This window comes from Thunnus maccoyii, chromosome 14 (genome assembly GCF_910596095.1).
Source record: "Thunnus maccoyii chromosome 14, fThuMac1.1, whole genome shotgun sequence".
Lineage (NCBI taxonomy): Eukaryota > Metazoa > Chordata > Actinopteri > Scombriformes > Scombridae > Thunnus > Thunnus maccoyii.
The window spans coordinates 17,941,804-17,962,383 of NC_056546.1; the positions used below are offsets into that span (position 1 = coordinate 17,941,804).

Genomic DNA, 20,580 nt, shown 5'->3' on the forward strand with positions numbered 1-20,580 from the left:
ATGTGTGACGAATCAGCCTTGTTGTCTGTCTTTCTTATACTTGCAATGACAATAAAGGGAAAACCTGGAACCTGCTCCCCCTCTGCTGCTCCTTCTTGCCTGCTTACTGTCTCTTAAACAGTATTTATACAGCAGGTGTCAATTTCAGGATGTAATTGAATAAATCCACCACTGTGTGACAGCAGAGCTCGGTGCGCAGAGGGGCTCTGGCACCCAAAGGGCTCTATCAGCCCAATAATAGCTGCGTTCCCCTCATCGCTGCCTCTCACAGAAACGTTCTGGTTGTCATGATGCTCAGCACCGTCTCCAACTCTCATCTCTGTGGATTCACACCTGTCCAGAGCATTGTATCTTCTCTCATCTTGGCTTCAATCCACCATGTGAGTGCTTTGTTGTTGTTGTTGTTGTTGTTGTTGTTTTTACACATAATAATGACCTATTACACATAATAATTATCTTTCTCGAGGAAAGTCAGAATATGTTTTCAATTAAGCAGTAATGAGATGTATGAGAGGTTGTTCCTCCACTGTCTGCTTGTTGCTTATAGTGTGCATGTGTATAGTATGGTAATTCCTTTGCAAATGTCTTTGAATGATACCTTCAAACAATAGGTAGCAGTCTACAGAAGGCTTTTCTGAGAATATATATCCACTTTCAGCAGGAGGACTGTGAAAAACACAGAAAAGCATGCAATTGGTTTGCATTAAGTTCCATATACTGTGTGAAATTGGGGCGACTATATCCATCTTGTGACAGTATATAGTGTGGTAATGGTTTGGAAGGTAGCAACCGAGAGCCCTGAAACCCCCAGCAGAGAATAATGAGGCTTGGATCATTATCTCAGGTTGAGCAAACTACAGTGGCTGCAGCTGTTATCCCACTCCACCACACGCAGGAGGCAGAAGGAAAGAGGAATTGTTTGTGAATAGTACCACTGGCTGAGCATGTATGTGGAAATATTGTTGTGGTGCCTCAGATATGTGTGCACATGAATTCACATTGACTGAATACATTAAGTGTTAATATTCACTGGTGCAAAACTACAGTGAGAGAAAGGAAGCAATATAATATTAATAAGCATCTTGAGATGTACAATTTATATAAATAGATATGAATTAGTGACTGCACAGAGGAGGTTGGAGAGGTTGGGCTTCCTCTTTGTTTTTCTGTTAAGGACAATTGTACTCTGCTTGTCATTTTCATTTTTAGACACATTTATTTATTGTCTAATTCATTTAAAAAATAATCAGACGAACGAATATGGAGCAGTCTAGTAATTTATCAACTCTACCTGTCCCCCTGATAAAGGATTGTTGAGACCCAAAGAACTGAAATTATATTCTAGTCAAAGTGAAGTTTCAAAACTGGAAAATGTGTAATGATGAATTATAAGATGTGTATGAAATGTCATATGGCATGATACTGATTCCAAGAATCTTTGGCAGACAAAGAATATGTGAAATTGTCATCCAGTGTGAAAAAAAGAAAAAATTTGAGAGAAAGATTGGGGATGACGTGGGTTAAAATGTAAATAAATGAAATAGATTGTTGCACAGCACAACTGCTCTCAGAAAAATAAAAGAGAGAATCAAGAATGATCTGGTCCAAGGAAAATGACATTCAGCCATTTTTTTTCATTTTTTTAAGACAGCACAATTTTCTCAGAGATGAAGGGCTCTTTGCTGAGACAGAAAAGAAGAATATGATGGACAGAGCAGTGCCAGGTCACAGTGCTCCTTATGCTGCAGAAATTTTGTTGTGGAGGGGGGATGATCACAATGCCACAACTATATGCAGGACGTGCTTCCTGCAGTGTGACATAATTGTAACACGATGGGTTCAAATTTGCCCATTAATGGACCTTTTTATTCCTGCTGGTGTTTATGGCTCCTCTGCTCTGTTACAGCTGTTTGTTACATCTGGTTAGTGGTGACGCTACACTTGCCTTTCCTCCCTAAACAAAGGATGATCAATGCTGTGCAACCCTGCCTGCAGCTCACTCAACACACTGACAGAGTATGTTAGTAATGATGCACTGTGAAGTGACTGATAGCTAAGTGTGTATGCTGTTAATGGAAAATGACAGGCTCATTTTCTTTGCGATGCAGGTTTTCACAGCAGATGGAAGAGGTTTCGGGGTGAGAGAGCTGCAATCCATTTTTAGGATTCTGACAATGTCATGCCCTTTCACTTCGACGTACTACATCATCATTTATTGTGTCCTTAACAAACAGAAGTCTCTGCTCAAATGTATGCATTGTAATTTTACTGTCATTAAGCTGTTATGTTCAGTCTTGAAACCTGACTGGAGGATTCATTTGTGGGAAGAAAACTGACAAGTCTGAAATATTAAAACAAGTAAATTCAGAGGGAAAGAGAGTGAATGTCAAGACCACTGAAATGAAACTACTGTGCTACTGCAGTACTGCTTCAAAATGCTAAAACAATAGCAAAAAAAACCCTACCGTACATTATAATCACATTTGGTATCTTATACTTTCCCTCCATCAGTTAGCTGTGTAAAGAGTTTAAGCATTTTTCATAATCTACGTCATTATGGGGTTAAGTTAAGGGATCAGCAAAGTCATCAAGTAGTTGTTGAGATATTTCACAGGATATGTGAAAATTTTGACTCGCTGATGGCCATAGAAGAAATGTCGGGAGATCACCAAAGTCATTAAGATTCATCCTCATGATATCTATACCAAATTTTATGGCAAACCATCAAATAGTTGTTGAGATATTTCAATCAGGACCAAAGTGGCGGACAGACCAACAGCACCATCCCTGGAGCCACACTGTTAACGTGGAAAAAATGCTGTGTACATTTTAAATCACCTGTTGTACCTTATACTGTTTTTTCCATCAATACAAAAAGTGTCATAGTACAGTATGTCATTGTCTCATTGTGATGTGTAACATTCATGTTTAATTAGGTGTGTATTTTGTGGACAATCAAACCAATAACTCTCACATCCCACAGTGAGGGATGCTAAATTGAAAAAATCTACATGTTGCATCTTTTCTAGACTTTGAATGCAATTTTTCCCTCCTTGGCAACAGGCCTCCTCCTTCACTCTGCGCTTCTCTCAGACCAACAGTATCACTTCTACATGAACAACTCCTTTGACCTTTACAAGCAGCTGCTTTGCAAGTGAATGGTGTTTTCTTCTCCCTCTCTCTCTTTGTCTCTTTGTCTCAGATGCATGTGTTAAGAGGGCTGGGATGGACAGTTTCATCCTGGGGGCTGGTGACACTCAAGTCCTGGTGAGATGTCCTTGAGTGGCAACACGAGCCGGTCTTCTCCGTCGACAGCAGCTCTGCCTCTGCCCTTCAACAACACTACCTCTCCACAATCCCTACTGTGGGAGAACGGACAAAGCAGTCATGAGTCTTTGCAAGAGTGGCCAGGGAGTCAAAACCTGCTCCTCCCAGACCTTTCTGTGCTCGGGCAAGATGAGCAGTGCCACATGTCACCTGTCCTCACGACATTTCTAGTAGTGTGGTACAGCATTACAATGGTGCTGGGGCTGGCGGGGAACATCGGTCTTATCTGCATCATCGCCCGTCGCAGAGAGAAAGCCAACGTCACCAGCATTTTCATCTGCAACCTGTCATTCTCTGACATTCTGGTGTGTGTCTTCTGCCTGCCCTTCACTGTCATATATACCCTTATGGACCATTGGGTGTTTGGGTCACTCTTATGTCGGCTGGTGCCGTTCATCCAGTGTGTGTCTGTCACCGTGTCAGTGCTGTCTCTGGTGTTCATCGCTCTGGAAAGACATCAGCTCATCATTAACCCCTCCGGGTGGAAACCCAGCATTCCTCAGGCCTACATAGTGGTTGTTGTCATCTGGATTCTGGCGTGCTTCACCTCCTCGCCTTTCTTGGCCTTTCAGCTGCTCACAAGTGAGCCCTACACCAATGTACTCCTGCCCCAGTCTCCCCTCTATCACCAAGCCTCTCCTCAGGATTATCTCAACTCATCTCCACCACAACCTGTCTCCCAAACATACAAAAACTCATCTGTGCCTCAAAATTCATACCGCACTCTACTTTCCTATGTCCCCAACCCTCACAATATGGAGGCATGTCTGGAGCACTGGCCATCCCAGCAGCACAGGCTTGCTTATACTACATGGCTCCTGCTGTTCCAGTACTGTGGGCCTCTGACGCTTGTCCTGCTCTGTTATGTTAGAGTGTTTGTCCGCCTGCGCCATCGTAAAGAAATGCTTGACCGTGCCAGAACCCCAGAGAGCCAGCACATGACCCACAGCCGCCGAATCAACATCATGCTGGTTGCCCTGATAACAGCCTTTGCGCTTTGCTGGCTGCCACTCACCATCTTCAACGTGGTATCAGACTGGAACCAGGACGCTCTGCCCATTTGCCACCACAACCTGCTGTTCTCCCTCTGCCACCTGCTGGCCATGTCCTCCACCTGCATTAACCCCATCATCTACGGATTCCTCAACTACAACTTCCGGCAGGAGGTCAGAGAGGTGCTCCTGCACTGCCGCTGCCACCCTCTCGAAGAAGAGTGTGAGCGTTTCCCCATGTCAACTGTGCACATGGAAATGTCCCGCACCTCTGTGCCTCTCAACTGCAGGAGCAACTCTGTTTGACTGTGATGCTGCCTCCTACTGGTATAGTAAGGTGTAGGATGTCACACACACTGTACAGTTGTAGGACCAACTTCTGCTGTTTTCTACCTTTAATGACAGTACAACAGTTTGGATAGTGGTTGACAGTGCAACATTTTTTTCAGTTTTTTGAAGTAAAGTGTGCAGTACAGTGTTGGTTTATCTTACTCTGCAGTAACTCACAATTATATGAAGAGTGTTTTAATGTAAAAATCGTACCCTTTGAAAAGAATGTCCAAATTTAAACTAATCTTTGTCTAAGTTTGGCACCTTGCAACTGTGTTACACATCATCACTATATATTATTACAAAAAAATATGTTGGAACTATGCTCACAATGAGAGCTGTGTGTAGTGTTATGAACATAAAAATGGGTGAGAAACTTAAGAAAAAAACCTGAATAAATGTGAAGAAAAACATGCAAATTACACCACCAACATCAAAACAAAAAAATAACAAAAGCGGGAATATCATTTGGAAGAGTGCTCTTCATCCCTCTTGTAGTGTTGCAGGAACTTGTACAATATCTGCCACAAAGAACTGAAACTGTTCTGAAAGCCTGTGGTGGTCAAACTGTATTACACATCTGTATTTTGTGAAAACAGTAATATAGATGCATTTTGTGATAAACTGGACACATGTTAAAAATGATGTCCTTCATGAATAGACTGCTGCTGATGCATATCTTACATTTTATTACTACTTTTGTATTTATGACATTTGTGCCGTGAAATTGGTGTGTTACCTTCTGTGTGTGTGTGATTAATGTGACTTATAGAGGAAGTTTGCTTTATAAGGGTTTAATAAATTAATGAATAATGTCAATTGTGTTCATGCACAACCTTTTAATGGACATTAAAGTGTGCCAGTGTAGTCTCTTTCTTGCATGTCTTACCCATCTCTTTCTCCTCTGTTTCCTCTTCTGCCCACTGTCCAATAAAGGCAAAAATGCCCCCCAAAAATTAATCTTAAAGAAAAGTGTGCCAGTCTACAATTTTTGTACAAGACAGGATGGTTTTACAGTTGCACTGTAATTACCACCAGCTTAGTATTAAAGGATAGGTTTACAATTTTTCAAATCTGTCTTAAAACAACAGCCAGGTGCTCATGTGAACAGTGAAACAGGTTTTCCTTGTTGTAATTATTCCTCCTGTTCATACTGGCTATTAAAAGATCCCCTTCAAATGTGCTTTCAATGTAAGTCATGGGGGTCAAAATCCAGTGCGTCCACACAGCCATTTTGTGCAAAAATGCATTTAAAAGTTTATTTGCAGCTTATATGAGGCTTCAGCAGAATGAGTTAGTCATAGCAAGTAGATATCTGCCACATTTATAGTCTTTTTAGCATCGAATTCCCTCTTTGTGTTCCCTCAGACAATGTGTCCCTGTTGAGCTGCAGTGGAAGTATAGTAACAAAAAGAGGGACTATGACACTAAAAATACTGTAACAATGAAAGATATCTACTTGATTTGACTGATTTGGACAGCTGAAGCTTCATATTAGCTTCAAATAAACTTTTAAATACATCTTTGCACAGAAGGAGGCTAATTGATTTTGTCCCCCATCACTTACATTGTAAGTACATTATGAAGAGATCTTCCAATGGCCAAAATGAACAGAAAGAATGATTATGGCAAGAAAAACCTATTCCAATGTGCATTTGGGCATCTGACTATTGTTTTAAGACAGACTTGAAAATTTGTGAATCCGTCCTTTAAAAATTCTCAAGTCTTAAAAATTCTTAGATATCTTGGACCTGCATGGCCTACAGATAACACACCATTATCTGTCTGAGAGACAGAAAAGGTTTCATCAGTCACTATAGACTCCTTAGGGCTCTTCTTAGGGACCCTACATCGCTCCCTTTCCCATCGCTTCCGGATTAGAAATGACGTTTGTTCTCTATCAGCCAATGATTGCCTTTCGTCCCAGAATGCATTGCATCACAAATCGCACGCGCGAAAGATGTACATAGTAGTCAGTTATTGTTGGAAAATGCGCGATTTAAAAACTCATTAACTTAAACCTCAACGCCGCATAAAGTAAGTATATGGCAGTCTCTCAAAAGTACTGTCAGACAACTGTATTCGTGTCTTTGTACAACAAGTTAAAAAAAAAAAGTAAAATACATATGTCAGCATATCGGAAGTGGTAACCTAAAACTTAGCCACACCACAAGTTAGTTAGCTCGCTAGTTAGCAGCAAAATGTAGCTTTAACTAACAGTAAAATAGCATCAACAACATTAGCCGTTCTAGCAAGGTAATACACGATATAAATGTCTGTTGGATCACTTGAATATTGTACGTAACACTGTAACTAATCTCGTCTGTCTAATGTTACATAACTAAATTGTTCTATAAAACTTAATCGGTTCATAATTAACGCTAAACGTAACGTTAGCTAGCGTTAATACTACAGTTCACGTTTCTGTAATTGGACGTATAACAAAATACTACACCAAGGTAATGTATTTTAAAGAAGTAGATAGAGGTAGGAAGGCACTGATTTTTTGTATCTATTAACCACCATTAAGTGGAAGAAATTCAACTATTCATATCAGCTGTTGTCGTCCTCTTAAAGTACAGTGTTGTTAAGTCTCAGTCAGGTTTTCATTGTGACTGTCAGTTTACAGTACTGTGGTATCACATGATAAAACATGTAGCTGTACAGTTTAGATCACATTGATTAGTTGATTGATAGAAATTATATTAATCATCCTCAAGCAAAATGCAAATCTACAGTCCTCCTTTTGTGCAAAAATGTATTTAAAAGTTTATCTGAAGCTAATATGAAGCCTCAGTTGTCCAAATTAGTCAAATCAAGTAGTTATCTTTCAACGTTACAGTATTTTTAGTACCAGAATCCCTCTTTTTGTTACTATACTTCCACTGCAGCTCAACAGTGAAACACTGTGGAAACAAAAAAAAGGGAATTTTATGCTAAAAAGACTGTTAATGAGTCAGATATACACTTGATATGACTAACTCAGACTGCTGAAGCCTCATATAAGCTTTAGATAAACTTTTAAAGGCAAAGCAAGGTGGAGACACTGTGGATTTTGGCCTCCATCACTTACAGTGAAAGCGCATTTGAAGGGGATCTTTTAATAGCCAGTATGAACAGGAAGATGATTACAGTGAGGGAAACCTCTTTCAGTGTTCATATGAGCTACCTAACTGTTGTTTTAAGACAGAATTGAAAAATTGTGAACTCGTCCTTTAACTGCTTAACTGACTAAACTTCTATAAAGTAAAAAATATCCCACTGATATGTTTGCATGAAGGACTAGGGAGTGATTTCATATTTTCTTTATTAAGGGGCCATAGTGTGTGAAATTCCTGTGAACTGTGAATCTTCCATCTCAAAAAGTATCGCCATTGGTTTTGTGGAGGTGAATCCTGGAGCCAACAAGGCCAGTAATGACCACAAGCAATGATGGTTCAGTTCTTAAAGGTAATGTACATCAGCAATACAGTTATGGCAGAATTTTAAGCGTTATGGTTTATGTTTACACCTCGATTCAATGTCTCTGCAGATGTCGTTGCCTATGTTGATGTGTGGTCATCTGACAAAACAGCAAACTATTCAAAAGCATTCATTCAGCAGCTACAAGAAATGGGAGCTCAGGTAAAGCCACAAGGCACCTAAACATACTCGTGCATCATACTTGTACGGCATTTACAGACAGTGAATATCTATACTTAATATATCTAAATGCCTTTTCTTTACAGGTATCAAAAACATTCAATAAACAAGTCACACATGTCATCTTTAACAATGGTCATCTGGCTACATGGAGGAAAGCAAAGAAAAGTCACGTGAAGCTCGTCTCTGTTCTTTGGGTAGGCAGGTAAGAATAAAACTATGAGCCAGCTATCTGCTTTTTTCACTTAAACAATTCTACGATTTTCTTATGCTTGCTTGTATTGTTCGGAGACATGTTACTTGACTTAACGTGGCTGTTTTTTGGTGAAATGTTGCCCAGATGTTATGATGACGGAGTGCATGTGGATGAGGAGTTGTATCCAGCGTTGAATGATGAAAGCAATCCTGTGTTGAAGAACAAGAAAGTGAGTACTTTCAGATTTACATGTGATTTTGATGTTGATCTCAAAGTTAAAGCTTGTTAAGCAAGTCAGTGTTGGACCACTGTTTGTCAAGTCATTCAGTGTGCTGGTTTTGGGTTGCTGACTGGGGTCTGAAAGACATAATATCTAACTTTTCCGCTTTAAAATGTCTAAAAACAACTAGACCTATGTTATATATTTTGTTAGAGTTCGAGTTGTGTACTAACATTATCCCAGATGTTTCCAGCAATGTTCAAACCCAGAGAAATCAGTAATTTTGATCAAGGTAACGGTCCGTTTCATTTAGTCACCTGTCAGAGGTGTTATGTCGCCTTTACCCCTTCTAGTTGCTGTAACTTCCAGGAAAACACAGGAAAGACCAGATGCAGTGTTTCCACTGGTAAGATTTTGCCGTGGTGGCCCCTCACGGTGAAAAAAGAAAAAGAAAAAAAAATCACAAAAGAAAACAAAACGTTCCACAATCAGTCATCCGTAAGGTGGTCATAAAACTCAATCTGAGCTATCTTAAGTCAGTCTTGTTCTCGTCTTGATGATCCGATAAAATCAAACATGTTTAATATTATAAGAAGCTTCTGGCTCTCTCCAGCACCAAACAGGAAGCAGAAAACTGTGTAGTTACTAAGGTAACAGCTGAAAAAACTCCTCAAATACTGATGGTGGCTGATCAGGCTAATTATCAGCTAATTGTACTCAGTTTCAAACGGTAGTATGCAGTAAATGGTTGCCCTTTGTGTGCGTGTTTTTGAACTACTTTCCTAATTAAATATGATGTGCTTGATGGTTCCAGTGAAACTTGAAAGCTCAGCTTTCTCGTTGCCCTTTAGCATCCCTTTTTATAAGTCACGTGAACATTTATTCACCTAGAAAAAGCTAATATTTCTCTGTATAATATGACCTCCTCTTTCTGTCAGCCGCTGTGTCTGCAGTGTATTTACTGTTTTTCACACATGATTTCAGGCCAGTTGGAGGAGTTAAACCTGTGACTTTCTGCCTTTGTATAATTATCCAGACTGCTGCTGTTTCATGCAGTTTGCAGGGTTTAAAAACAGAAACCCTCCAACATCCAGCAGCTGAAAGTGGTGTGTCCAGATAGTTAGTGGTTGAAGGTGGTTCCTGTGGGTGGCTGTATAATCTATGTAGCTGTTTTAATGTTTTAAAAATACCTTGTTTTCCCACGCATCCGGGAAAACCTGGAAATTTAAGGCTTTTTTCAAGTACAGGATGACACCTTTTGAAATCTATTTATTTATCTATTTATTTAAATGAAAATGAGTTAATAACAGGAACAAGCAGTGTGCAGTGTCTGTTGTTTCTGTTCACAGTTGTTTTTGTTCAATTATAACTTAATTAATTAATTAATTTAAATTTTTGGCTGTTTTTTTTTTTTTTTTTAACAAACCACTGCTCACACAAGGACAGCTGTGGCCAAAAGTGGCTTCTGTTACTGCTCCATTGTTCAACAGTTTTTCTTCTTGTAAATTTCCACCAGGAGCAGGATGGGAAATAATCTCAAAATGAATCTAGTTGTAGTCTTGTCCCCCATTGCCCCGTTCACAATGTCCCCACGGCAAACCTCTTGTTCCACAGGAAACACTGCCAGATGATACGTCAGAGAGTGAGGAAGGAACTTGACGAACTAGCTAGCTAGTCACTCTATTGTTTGTATCGCTCACTCGTGACGGAGTACGATTATTCATTGCCGTTTGCTGTGCGTTCTTTTGCCGAAGCTGTTCCCGTAAAGCGCAAACATACAGGTGAACTAAACAACCCAAGAAGATTATTCATTATTATTCATTAGAACGAAATGACATAACGTGAATATAACTTAAATACAATACTTCGGCTGTGAACATGGTTTCGCCTCTCTTCCTTTCTTCTGTCTGAGTCACGTCAGATAGATTTTAATTGGTAATGGTGGTTGTGTAACAATGAAGACAACAACTTCCATGATCCCATGCTACTTCACATCATCATCCAGTGTTTCCCCTAGGATTTTTTCCAGCAGCGATGCTGTTGTGCTCGCGCAGAGCCCACATTGCCAGGACCTGTATTTGCGCAAATTGACAGTGGAATAACATAAAACTACCATAGAATTGTTCCAGACATCCACAGAGTCATGTGCATTATGATTTACCAGGAGCTTTTTTACACCAGAAGGGCTCTGGAGGCCCAGATAGCTGTAATTGTAATAAATGTCAAAGAATCAAATGCCCCAACACAGAAAATGTACACTATTTTTTAGAGATGCACCGTTATGGAATTACGGGACAGATAACAATAATGATAATAATAGACTACTGGTAAGTTACTAAGGTTCAAAACAAGATAATTATGTGTTTGTTAGGCCAATACAATAACTGATAATTTTATTATTACAAATGCAAAAATGTGAAGATGACCATTAATTTATGTATTTAGATTGACATGTTTTTTTCTAGTACAGCACACAGGTTTACACCATCCCTACAATAAAGAATATATTTATTTATTGTAAACTGGTTTGTAACAACCAGTTTATCTTTTTCATATGTAGACTAATAGACATCAGACCTTATCTCCTTTTTGACAAGACCTCTAGAATAACCTTTCATGCTGTTGAACTGATTAATGGTTGATGCCCTCAGACTCTACTGTTTAGAAAGGCTGCAGATCTTTAAAAATAAACTGGTTGACAGCTCTGTGGCATCATTCATCCTCTCCTCTGTTCTCCCTCTGCTGCTGCTGCTGCTGGTAGAGAGGAGCGGCAGGCTAGTGTCATCCTAAAGTCTATAAGAATTCAATTTATTTTAAGATATTTAGTTAATTAGACTCAGTCGTTACATACAATGAACATCCGTTTTGATCTTGTTCATAACAGTTCACTATTAGCATAATGAGCTCTGTATAGTGGAGGATAAGAAGGGAGTGGGAGTCGACTGCTGGAAGTCAAAGACGTCGTATTTAAATTTATGTTCTGCTTGTTTGATACATTGCTCGTGCCATCTCCCTTACTGCCAGATTTTGTTGCACTTAATGACAACGAGCAGCCGCAGTCAAATCGAGTAAAGTATAACTTAAAGTCTCTTTCATCCTGTCCACTGTGTGTGTGTGAAGCTCAGCCCCGCTCTCATGCAAACAGACACAGAGCAGAGGAGAGAGACGGAGAGGCAAAACTATCCCATTCTCTCTCCACTAGCTCCAGTCACGTTGTGTGGTTCGCGTTCGTCGTGATTATTACGTACAATGTGAATTTTCAGCAGTGGTGTTCATTTAGCAGCACAGCTGTTGAAAGCATATAGGAGAAACACTGTCATCATACTCCGTCTTTTGTTATTGTTTTGATTGAGGGACCCCTAGCGGCAGAAATTACATACTGTGCGTCTAACCTCATCTTGTTATAATCTCTAAATGAGGTGTCTGGAGGTTGTCAATGTCTTTCAACATAAACATTTCTGTAGTACACAGACACTTAAATAAGACTAAATGCTCACCTCTGTTCTATTATTATTTACTTCCTTTCATGTAGCATCGTTGCATGCTGCCAAAAGATTCTCCAGAGAAGACTCCTGAAAATGACAGGCGCATGAGGAAAAAGCTAGATAAGATGATGAAAGACCTAGCTCCAAAGCAACCTCTGGGTAAGAGATCGAAAGGCGTTTTGTAAATCTTTTACTTAGAACCAAGGAATATAATTTGGCATGTCACAGTATTTTTTTTCCACAGTCACAGATGTGTCACCCATCATTATTGATGAAGAGAACGGAATAGTCTATAGCCCTGCTTTGAAAAGGTCGGATTATATGGCACAGAGGTTGAAAGACATGAAAGAGAAACGGGAAAACCTCTCACCCACAGGTATGTGCTGCAGGTGTAGAGACTGATGAACTGACAAGGTCCTGAAAACATTTCAGCACTTCTGAAACATCAGCAATTCACATGTATGTCACTTTCTTTCAGCCTCACAAATGGTTGAATCCTCCTCACCCCCTGGGCTGAAGCCTTCTCTTGGTAGCACACCAACTGTCTTCAAACGATTCTGTAAGAAAACTGCTTGTGATCTTGTTGCTATTGATCAATGTGAAATTGTAATAAAGGTTGAAAAAAATCTTTTAAAGCCCCAAAGTTCAATTTGTAGTCATGGGATGATAATATCATACAGTTGTCTAAAAAGAGAGCCAATGTTTGTCAAAGTGTCTCGCTATATGTTTCTGAATAATTAGAAAATACGTAATGAGAGTACAAATTGCTGAATAAAGATGTCAATTAGGGACTGTCAGTGATCTAGCTGGTGACCAGAAAGCTACAGTGAGCATTCATTTGTCCATTTTTTTGCTCAACTTATATATGATTTTATATTTTGTGTATTTTTTGGGGTGTCTGGGACTCATTTTTCCCTTATTTATTTATTTTTTTACAAGCATCCTATTTTAAAGCTGCATTGAAAGAATCTGACTACTCTAAAGATACTTGGCTCTTAGACTGTCTACTGAATTTGCATTATTTACTTGTGTTGTAGCCCTCATTTGCTCTGACAACTCCTAAGAAAAATATCCTGCTTGGTTTGCTATGTGAGCAGCTCTCTTCATCAACCTCGTTTATTTAGGCTCCCTACAAATTCAAAGTGTGTGGGTGGTGAACAATCTGCCTGTGTGAGCTTGTGAAGTGTGAACAGCTGCCTGCCGTTGAAAATCCAGCTAAAACACACTAAGAATCCTGAACAATGAACAGGAAGTGGCTGAGTGATTTTAATTTAAAAAATGTCAGCATCTGTCTGTAGAGCTTCTGATTATTATTATTTTTCCTCAATGCAGATGACCAGTCAGATGATGATTCCAGTGCTTCTGTTGCTGAACTTGGTTACTCACCTGACAAGGAAGAAGGGAGAACACAACTGCATGTTAATGACCATGACCGTCTTGAACAACCCCTCGGAAAAGACTTTGAAAAGCCCTGGCTGTCACCCTGCCACGATGTGTCAAAACAGAGATCTATAAGTCCTTTGAAATGTCCGGACTTTGAGGACAAAGAAGGGACTAAACAGAAAAAGTCAATGAGGACATCAATCAGAAACAAGCTAATAGGGAAACACAAATCTGGAGGTTTATTAGAAAGTCCTCACCAGGAGGGGAGATCTGACGAGGGCAAGAACTTATGCAAAGAAAAGAGGCGATCACAGATCAAATCTTCTAGCCCTGCTGTTAAAAAAACTGAACAGTCGCCTAGCAAATCTGAAAAGGGAAAGCGAAAAATTAAAGCAGTAAAATCTGTTACAGAGACTAAGACCCCTAATTGTCCCGATACTGTGAACTCTTCTGGTTGCCTCTCGTCATCAACTGTGTTAGCTGATGCTGCTGCTAAACTGTCAAAAGAAACTGTTTCACTGTTACAGAAAGTGGAACAGAAAACTACCAAACGAGCCAGACCATCACTTTCTGCCCTGGTACGATCTTTCACTTTGCCCAGTGAGTCTCAAAGTGTTGCCTCAGGTTCCGCTGACGGAGCTGATGATGTGTTTGAGGACTATTTCTCCCCAGCTAACCACCACAAGAAATCACAAAGACCTCTTTTGCCTAGTCTGCCTGTGGAGAGAGACATTCAGGTTCCTTTTGAGTTGGGCTCTGTCCCAAAGAAAAGAAAACAAAGAAGAAGTGAAAGCACTGGATCAGAAACCATGAGTATGAAGAAGAGGAAACTGGAAGAAAGTCAAAGTGTCAAAACCGGCAATCAGCAGTCCGATGCAAACACTGAGCCTAAAAGTCATCCCCAACAGGATGATAAAGAATCTCTGGTCAAAGGCAGAAGACAAAGCTCGTTACCCTTTACAAGCACCAGTTCAACAACCACTGAGCCACAAAAACGGAGAAAAGCATCTTCCGTGCAATCAACAAAGATAACAGAGGATAACACAGCACTGAAGCTGCAGAAAACCTCTGATGTCGATGACCTTTCTCACACTTTGGAAAGTGAGTAGTGAGGGAACCAGAGTTTAATAACAATGAACCAGATAACTCCGGTTTTGTATGATATCTCCATAATTATGAAGTGAACACAACAAAGTATTACTCAATGTGTTTGACCTTCCAAGCTATATCTGTAATCCCTGGGTCATGTATGTGATTTCAAAAGTTTTTTTTTCTTAAGGTGAATTTCTGGATGTCATTTTAAAGAAAAGAATAAAGAAAGAGCATCAACTTAAATGAATAAGGACTTTTTAATATGAATATTCTGAATGTATGTTCTTCTTTTAAAGGCGTATTTAAACTTCACATACCTCCGATATATTCACTGTGCATCATGTCAGAGTTAGAGATCTGTTCTCTTCATGTCTTTATGGGTTTCTTCTGGTTTCTGGTTTTCTCTTGTAATCCAAAGATGTGAAGTGAACTGGAAGCTTTATGCATTTGTTTGTCTGTCAATATGTGATAGACTCCACCAAATGCCCAACACATGCTGAGCCTGAAGACCCTGAAAAGGGGAAGTACTGAAGTTTGGAATATTGATTAATGGAATTAAAGATGAAAAATCAGCATTTAATGTTTTTCTAAACAGATCATAATAGAAAATCAAAGCCTGTTTCACCATCTTAGAAAAAACAACTGGTGGAAACATGTCTTCATCTGTCAGAAAACATTAATAATTTAAGCTTAGTGTCAGTCCCCATATTATTCTGACACCATTTATTATATTTCATGACAACTAAACATAGTATCTTTAACATTTAATTGAAAGGGTGCTTGAGCAATGTATGAGATCTGAATATTTGAATATACGTCTTCATCCTAGTTAAATTAATGACTCGTTACTCATCTCGTAGTCTGATGGTATTTCAAGCTTTTATAAACATGAATGCACACAGCAAAAACACTGCCTGCTGTGTGATTGCTTGATTGACAACCCCCCTCCACCCCAACACACTGTTTTCAGTTGTTTTCCCTTTTTTTTTGCAAATGTAGGTAGAGGAAATGAACGTACAGATGCAGCTGGTTTAGCAGAGATCCCCTCTGAAGCCGAGGAGAATCACAATAAACAAGTCAGCTTGCGTCTTCAGAAAATGGTCAACAAGACAAAGGTAACAAGGCAGCATGTTTTGTTTCTAAATGTCCAACTGTGCAATTACTTTACTCTGCTATAATTTGGTGTTTTAAGCGTATATAGTGATTGGATTTTCTGAATGCCTCATATTTTCTGTACACCAAATTAGAAAAGCAAGTCTTCTTAAAAATGCTTGATGATAGATGTAATACAATGTTACAAAGGAAAAACCTGCAAACAACTTGCAGTGGGAGGCCTACTCATTCATGAAAGATATAGCTATGTCATGAAATTGCACAATTTTAACTATGAATTTTTTCAAATAAAAATACACTCTTTGTTTATTGCTGTATTTTAGTTAAAATATATGTAGTTTACTTTGAGACAGGTCACATTTTGGTATACTTTGCTAATTTTAATGAAATTCTCAGTTTCAACCAGTCTGAACTTTGCAAAGTGTTTTGCTTTTGTCTTCCTTTTACCACAAAACTCTAGAAAACTTAATAGATTGTAAAAAAAAACCCAACATTTTAAGTGTTAAGATGCCTTTCTGTGTGTCCTTTAAACTGTCTTCATGTACTTGAGTTTGTATATTACTTGTTCCAAAACTGCTGCAGCTGCATTGAAGATATGACAAAATCCTATCATTCATGGTTCTCTTTGATGCGAGAGGTGTAGGAAGTAAACTAAGCATCAGTAGCATGCTGCTGGTGTGTGTAATTCCTTTTTCAGCATTTCCTCAGTAAGGTCATACACTTCCATATCTGTAGGCGTTTGACGCATCCAGCCAAGAGGTTCTGTCTGGTCCTGAGGGTTTCCTGTGTTTTGCCTCTGTGATGGTAGCGTACAACTTCCTTGCTTGTGAAATGCACCTGGACTCTGTTTTCGTTACGCTGGTAACCTCAATAAGCCGTAGCCGAAAAAAGCCAAACATTACATCATATCCCCTGGGGAACTGTTTAAAGTTGACTTTATTGTAACCTGATTACAGGAAGGTTGCAGTTATTCTCTGGGTTCTGTGAAGATCATAATAATAGATGAATGTTCAAATCAAATTTTGGCAGCATTGATAAACAGTCATCCGTGATAATTACTGGGAAGTCACACCTGCAGGGTTCACCAGTCGTTGAAAGTGCAGATTGCAATAATGATAAGTCTCATGTTGCTTGAGTTATGATATAAACAGTGCCAAACAAATTTGCAATTGTATGAGAGAATTTAGAACTGTTAAACTTAAATAAAAAGTCATTCTGAAATGATCAGAATACATAATAATTATACAATTATTAATTGAATTATTCAGGACAATTTTGTTCATGTTTAGTTTGTTATAAAAGCTCAATGATAAATGTAGAGGAGCCCCCTGGTTGCCCAGTTGTCTGAGAATTGATATGTAACCCAAAGGAAATCCAGCAGGAGACATTTCAGCATTGTTACACGTCATCCACTTTTCTCTCTCTCGAACCCTCTCTTTCTTTACTGTTGACTATTCATAAAAGTAAATGTCTTTTAAAAAATCTTTTAAAGGAGGTGTCAAAAATGTTCATCGACATTCCACCTCTTCTGTCCACCTCATGATTTCTTTAACTTTATCAACACAGGAACAATAATTGAGTTCCTAAATTTGTGATGAGCTTTGGTTTAGAGGTTAAACTTTTTGAAATTTTTCATGAATTCACTTTAAGTGTAAGATTCTTTGAAAAGTAAGTCAGAAGTTGTTGCGACCTTGTTCATGAAGAATTTTATCTGATATGTAAGATACTGTTTATGTAAGCTGTTCTTCAGTCGTGACATGCTTCAATCTGTTATTTTTACGGTCCTTGGTCCCATTTACAGTTGGCTCTCACAACGTCAGTTGACCTCAACTTCCGCAGAAACCCACCCCATCTCTCCTTGATTTTCTGAATAGCGTCGTTTTCAGTGCGTGCGGAGCAGCTGCCATCAAGGAGACCAAGTCATAGAGTAAAAAATTTCCTTCATTTGCTGGGAGCGTTTGTACTCAGAGGCCGTGCTGCTGCAGTTCACGCCGGCTTTTTGTCGAAGACTTGTTATGTGCAACTCAGTCTTCAATGCCTGCTTTCTTGTGCTGCTGCCAGAACATGTTCTCTGCATAAGATAAACCAAAGTCTCCTTTGAGGCATCTTCAGAGTAACTGCTCATACTTTGAGTTGTTTGACTTGTTTTGAAATACCTCAAAATGAGCAGTTAATCTAGTCACTGTTGGCTGACCTGTAGTGTTAACAGTGGATAACCCTGCTGTGGATCTTAGCAAATTGGAATATCAATAGTAATCAATTTTCTGAAGGAAACTTATCAGGACATGTGGAGCAGCAGTTCTGGGGTGACAGTAAACAACTCATTGGCATCCCTACTTCCTTATCAGGAATAATGTGACGTTTGAGTGGTGTTAGCAGGGTTGGTGCACTGTTTTGGCACTGCTGTGTTCAGCAGGCCTTAACCCCTGACTTCCAGCTGCAGGGCCAGATATCAGTGTCTGGCAGGAAAGGGCCCGGTGGTCCTGTTTGTAACCGCTACTCAGGTGTTTGTGTTGATGACGGCAAGTTTTATTGGGGACAAAGTACGTGGCAGGATGGCAAACAGTCATCAGGCTCCAAATTTACAGTTCAGTTGCAGTGGTTCTGAATATGTTTTTCCCTACTCATGGCCTTGATGTTTGATTTCCTTTTTGTTCTCTGTGCAACTATTTATCCGACAGGGTTATTGAAAGTGCACGGTCTGCCAGCGTGTTGAATAATGATCCCTTTACCTGTTCAGTGCTTTATCATTCAACAAACCAGCTAACAATACCCAAAGAAACATATTATGCATTATATTTCCAAGTTTTTTAGACATTTTTACTTAGGTGCTATATTATAGGAGGAAGGAACCCAAATCTAGTCTGTAGCTGCCTCACTGATAATTTATTATCTGATAAATATGCAGACTTTCTGACACAATCCAATGTGGGTTTCCTTGGATGTTGACACACTGCGAGGCCCAGAAGTACACCTTAAATATAAATAAGATATGAAAGCATTGAACACTGAACTACACTAATGCATCTTCAAGAACATGTTGCTTAATGGTGTGATAGATTTCTTTACAATAAAGTCATCTATGGCAGTTTGTTTGTACAACATTAGTTCAAATGTCCAGGACCATTAAAGTAAACAGACATTTGGTTAAGAGAAGTTTTGATTCCTGTCTCAAGTTCCTCTTAATCTTTGTTTCAGATGAGAACATTAGTTATGACAAGCATGCCCACTGAGTAAGTACCTGAAACATTTAAAATTACATTTAAAGGCAGTTTGACTTGACAACATGTTTGATGCATTTGTGACAAGTTCTATTTAATCATTTGATGCTTTCTACTCTGTTATTCACCTCTTATAGGAAGCAGAACACGGTGATGCAGGTGGTGAAAACACTGGGTGGGTTCTCGATTGTTGACCGAGTTTGTGAGAGCACAACTCACGTGGTGTCTGGGGGTCCCAGGCGGACTCTCAATATTCTTTTGGGCATAGCTCGTGGCTGTTGGATCCTCTCTTTTGAATGGGTAGGTATTTTGTAGATGTTTCAAAGCCTTCACATGACATTATTTTTAACTGATGATATGAGTATTGTATTGTACAATCTTTTGATTTTTCCTGAGTAGATTCTCTGGTGTTTGGAGCAAAGGCAGTGGATTCCAGAGGAGCCATATGAACTCTCAGACCAGTTTCCTGCAGCACAGGTGAGTACCAGAACGTGCGTAGTAGTGCTAGTAAAGACACCTTTACACTGTGGGATTTTGCGCTGTTTGAGCCGAAAGTTGACAGTTGAGAGAGAAATGTGGTAAAATCTTTGCTCGTCAATTGAAAACGGTGGTCCTAGATCACACTGTGAAATACATTCAGTGAAAAAGAAGCTTGTGACTTTGCTATATTTTCAAAACGTGTGATCCTCTGATTTTATATTCTTTTTCCTATCTACATCGTAGTGCTACAATTCACCGTGCATTCAGCACACAATCTGAAATGCCTAAAATTGATATTGTGTCTTAGGCGTATGTCTCACACAATGTGACAGTCGTTGTCGTCGCAAAGTCTAATGGCCTCTAAAGAGTGACCATGACACAAATACTGCCGGTATTATACTTCACTGAAAACCTCATTACGTTTTTCATTAGGGTAAATCTATGGACCTGTAATTTGTGAGAGTTGGCAATCAATACATGGAACTCTTTAATAATGATCAGCTTTGAATTATGAATAGCAAGTTGGTTAATGGCTTCTGAATGTGCCAAAAGAAAGCCTGTAAATATATGGACATTTTTCTTTGTCACTACTTAGTCCTGGACAAGTGCCAAGCTTAAGTTAGAGGTAATCTACTTTTTTATGTTTCAGTACGCAAGAACATTTTATAATAAAAAAAAACTTTAGATTTTGTATACAGACAAAAACATTTTGTGAACCATTACACTGATGGTTGAGATTTCTTCAATTTTATGATAAATCTGTCCCCTCATTTTCTCTATACAAATCATCTTTGCTACATCCCATTTTGACACCCTAACTAATAAAGGCTCGTAAAACCAAAGCAGGGGAAGTCGGTCGGAAACCTGCTAATTTTTATTGTCAGTCATCCATTTTCAGTCAGCGTGTTTTTCCTGAAGCATCCTGTGTGAAATGTGGATGTTGCCTCTTCCTGAACTCGTCATTCATGAATCACTGTCCTCTCCTGCCACTGCGAGGGAATACATGGGGTCTTGATGCAGACAAATGTCAACTCATTTCCTCTTGATATTGAATGATGGATTTTGTTGTGACAGACGAAATATTTTTATGTCCCCACAG

General features: G+C 39.2%; 2 protein-coding genes across 6 annotated transcripts in view; both read left to right on the forward strand.

Annotated features, from left to right (window-relative positions):
• Positions 1–311: 311 nt before the first annotated feature.
• npy4r (neuropeptide Y receptor Y4) lies at positions 312–4,683 on the forward strand. The gene is made up of 2 exons (XM_042433159.1): positions 312–380; positions 3,203–4,683. The coding sequence occupies exon 2, from the start codon at positions 3,273–3,275 to the stop codon at positions 4,623–4,625; it is 1,353 nt and encodes a 450-aa protein (XP_042289093.1). The 5' UTR covers positions 312–380; positions 3,203–3,272; the 3' UTR covers positions 4,626–4,683.
• A 1,894-nt stretch (positions 4,684–6,577) lies between these two features.
• Positions 6,578–20,580, forward strand: part of mcph1 (microcephalin 1) — a 37,063-nt gene continuing 23,060 nt past the window's right edge. For 2 of the 5 annotated variants that reach the window (XM_042433133.1, XM_042433136.1), the window contains exons 1-13: positions 6,579–6,686; positions 7,964–8,099; positions 8,182–8,273; positions 8,378–8,496; positions 8,632–8,716; positions 12,240–12,351; positions 12,437–12,568; positions 12,671–12,751; positions 13,525–14,676; positions 15,667–15,782; positions 18,979–19,013; positions 19,139–19,301; positions 19,401–19,478. In XM_042433133.1, coding sequence (XP_042289067.1) covers positions 8,066–8,099; positions 8,182–8,273; positions 8,378–8,496; positions 8,632–8,716; positions 12,240–12,351; positions 12,437–12,568; positions 12,671–12,751; positions 13,525–14,676; positions 15,667–15,782; positions 18,979–19,013; positions 19,139–19,301; positions 19,401–19,478 — 2,199 coding nt within the window. In that variant the 5' untranslated portion in view covers positions 6,579–6,686; positions 7,964–8,065. Of the gene's footprint in view, positions 6,687–6,800; positions 6,906–7,963; positions 8,100–8,181; positions 8,274–8,377; positions 8,497–8,631; positions 8,717–12,239; positions 12,352–12,436; positions 12,569–12,670; positions 12,752–13,524; positions 14,677–15,666; positions 15,783–18,978; positions 19,014–19,138; positions 19,302–19,400; positions 19,479–20,580 lie in introns of those variants that run through there. The other 3 variants (XM_042433135.1, XM_042433137.1, XM_042433134.1) reach the window with 3 other exon arrangements.

Bases quoted from the DNA above. Each gene is read 5' to 3' on its own strand.
- npy4r (XM_042433159.1), top strand. From the start codon at position 3,273: ATGTCCTTGAGTGGCAACACGAGCCGGTCTTCTCCGTCGACAGCAGCT.